Here is a 3304-nt window from a genome sequence, read left to right as displayed (position 1 = left end):
CTTGCTAGTTTACTCTTGATGCAAGGACGAATCGTAGCGGTAACAATAGCGCAAAAAGGTGCAATTCACAAACCAACTTGGAACGTCTAAAAAGTAGTTTCTTTTAGGGCATGTATATCTATTGGTGCTAAGGAGAAACTAAGAGAGAAATGGGTTAGCATTAGTACTGAGAGATGTAGCCATAGTGCTAAGGGTAGAATCTATGGCAACAGTGCTAAGATATACTAACAGGTGCAAACTTTATTTTAGTAATAAAATTAATTATTTTAAATCACATTAGCACCTATAAAAAAGTGGTAGGGGATAAAGTAGAATGTGCTAAGAGAAAGATAATACTAGATAATTACCCTTAGCACCCAATTCAAAGGGTAACAGATATACATGCTCTAAGTTGCTTATCTACTTTGGTGCTTAATTAAGCAACGGTGCTTCGCAGCTTCCTGTGTGCGGTTTAAGTCTGCGAGACTACCCAAGCACATGTGAAGGAAATGCTTGCATTGGAAGCTTAAGCATCTTAGATGGATAGTTGATGATATGGTACATTAAGCACGTTTTTCAATCTAACAAACGGTCGAGATATGAATCAATGCTCAGCATCTCAATCGAATTTATCGAAAAAGACAAGTTTTATTTCGAGAATGCTGGGCAACATATCTGGAGCCCTGGACATACGTACGTACCTAGTGACACACTCATCGTACCAGAGTCCCACATGGATGCTACTCTCAAGTCTCATTTATTAGCAACACACACACACATCGTAAACGACATCGTGCTTGAGTGATACTCCGACAGATCACACACCAGCCCTGAAGTCCTTGTAGATCATGGCAGAGTGTAATCTGTGAAGCAGAAAACAAAACATATCATAAGATGCACTCACTAGTTGCACTCACTAGTCACTAGTCGATGCATCCTGCTTACACTACTTGCAACTTCAAAGTTCAAACGATTCAAACGAGAAGTGAAGAATCAAGATAACTAGTAGCAATCATACATTATGCACATCAAGATCATGAGAACTAGACCTTTAATGACTTGCTTACCTCCGCACTTGTAGCCGACGGGGCGGTCGACGATGTTGCAGCGCTTGGGGATGGTGATGGCGACCTCGGGCTTGATCCCGGAGTTCTTGGCGGTGTTGGACAGCATGACGGCGCAGAGGCACTGAGGGCTCTGCTTCCCGATGGTGAGCACCGCCGTGCAGCAGCCGCTGGACGGCGCGGACTTGGGGTCCAGCGCCGCCGAAGCGCACGGCGCCAGCTTCAGCGCCATCCTGTCCGGCGGCGTCGCCCCGCACTCGCCCGCACCATGCACCGCGGCGAGGCCCGCGGCGGCCACGACCAGGAACATCACCAGGAGAACCTTCATCGTCGACTCACCACGCTGGCCTGGTCACGCTACCTACTCGTGTGTGCTTTGCTACTCTTGTGACTTGTGTGCCTTCATGGCTGCTGCGCCGCTGCTTATATAGTGGCGTCGAGCGTGCAAGTGTAGCGACCAGCAACCGACCTCGTGATGGGATTGATGGCCCGAGAGAATCGGTGGACCGGGCACTAGCGCGCACCGTCCCGCGGCTTGGCGGCACGGGGCGCGTCGTCCAGTAGCGTCGCGCGAGCTCGGCCACGCAGCTCCGCTCGTCCGCTCAGTGCGCGCTGGTGGGTAGCCGTCTCAGCGGGCCAGCCCTACTCCGTCCGTGCTCGGCTCGATCGACGGAACGGAGTTTGAACGCCACGGCATGGCACGTCGGCGTACCCGATCGGCATGCGCGGCCGCTTTGCGAGCATGAAAATTAGAAAGCGTTGTGAAATGGCTCTCTGATCCGATCGTTTCAGTGGATGCCACCGAGCGATTTTCTCTAAAAGTGCTCCTGCGGCCGCGCTCATTCTGGCAAAGAATAATTGGCGGGTATTTGATCGCTGAGTGTGGTGTCGGTGGTGGCGTTGTCATCATTTGCTTAAAGAAGCATTTGCACCAGATGAGGCACGCCATCTTTGTTTGCCCATCTAAGTTGTTTGCTCTTTCATCTTCCAGCCGGAGCTAAGGGCAAACTGGTGTTCCATAGATTTTTTTTTTCATTCTGATGCTCGAACAGTCTAACTAGAGTTCTCTTCATTTGGACCTTTTTGTGGGACTAAGTAGAGTAACGGAGCATTAGTAGTCACGCATACATGAGGCGGGAAATGGAAGGAGCTCATTTTCCTATGCAGGTAACCTTCAGATGCATTAATTGGATTCGATTATAGGAAAAGGAGGAGGAACGCCACAATATAAAAGCGACATGTCGCCTTTTGGAGACTAAACTGATGGAAATGTTCATCAAACATGGGTGGACTACAGGGTTGAAGTTATCGACCGGAGCTCGGTTACTGCGGTAACCGAAAATACGCGATAACCGCGGTTACCTGTCAAAAATTTAAAAAAATTCAGAGAAAATTCACTTGACAAAATTTAAAATTTGGAAAAAAAATCGCGATTTTAGCCGTTCGGTAACCGCTCGGTTTTGGTCGGCTACCGAACGGTTTGAGTCGGTTACCGAGCGATTTTCTCGCATTTTTGAATTGATCGGTTACCGAGTGGTTTGGATCGGTAACCGCTCGGTTTTCTCTATTTATTGAGCGGTTTTATCAAATTTTAGTGCAGTTCAACAAAAAAACCCAAAAAAGAGCTCAACCTTGTAAAATCAATAACTAATTCATCTGAGCTTCAAATCAAGTGAAACAAATTTTTTTGTTTCCTTGTAACATGATCTACATGATAAAAGTATTTATACTCATAAAAAAGTTCAAAATTTTCTGTGAAAAATTGTATTTGTTAAACCAAGTTAAATGCATAGTTTACTCTTTGCTAATCTAAAAATCATGAAACTAATTTTGTTAGTCTTCTTACATGATCCTATGTCTTTTAAAAATACATGAACTCATGAATTAGTTATTGTAACATGCATGATTGTGTAAATGTGTTGCGACTAGATTAATTCATAACTGACCCATCACACCTCAAAAATTAGTGAAACCACTTTCATTAGCTTATTTATACTATGATTTACATAGGAAAAATAATAGTAGACATGAAAAAGTTAATTACATGCTGTTTCTTAACATATTCACTTTATGCTTGTGAACTTTGTAAAAATCATAGAGAATTTAATAAAACTCCAAATAAAGTGAAATTAATTTTAAAGATTCTCTTAAAATATGTTTTATACAAGAAAAATATGTTTTTGCATGTTACACTTTTCCTTAACGTGAGTTAATAACTGAGCCGCACGTTTCAATTTTTTTCATTTTTTTCAAACTTTCTC

General features: G+C 43.9%; 1 protein-coding gene across 1 annotated transcript; it reads right to left on the bottom strand.

Moving 5' to 3' along the window:
• Positions 1 to 607: 607 nt before the first annotated feature.
• On the bottom strand, positions 608 to 1427 carry LOC133888809 (non-specific lipid-transfer protein 4-like). Its single transcript, XM_062329182.1, has 2 exons — positions 1047 to 1427; positions 608 to 842 (listed from the first exon to the last, which is right to left on the bottom strand). Exons 1-2 carry the CDS (start codon positions 1369 to 1371, stop codon positions 826 to 828), a joined length of 342 nt encoding a protein of 113 aa, XP_062185166.1. The 5' UTR covers positions 1372 to 1427; the 3' UTR covers positions 608 to 825.
• Between the last annotated feature and the right edge of the window lie 1877 nt (positions 1428 to 3304).

Source organism: Phragmites australis, chromosome 13, assembly GCF_958298935.1.
Source record: "Phragmites australis chromosome 13, lpPhrAust1.1, whole genome shotgun sequence".
Taxonomy (NCBI): Eukaryota; Viridiplantae; Streptophyta; class Magnoliopsida; order Poales; family Poaceae; genus Phragmites; species Phragmites australis.
This window is presented reverse-complemented; position numbering and strand designations above follow the sequence as displayed.

What these genes read in the sequence shown, in the direction of transcription:
- LOC133888809 (XM_062329182.1), bottom strand. Translation starts at nt 1,371, where the DNA reads ATGAAGGTTCTCCTGGTGATGTTCCTGGTCGTGGCCGCCGCGGGCCTC.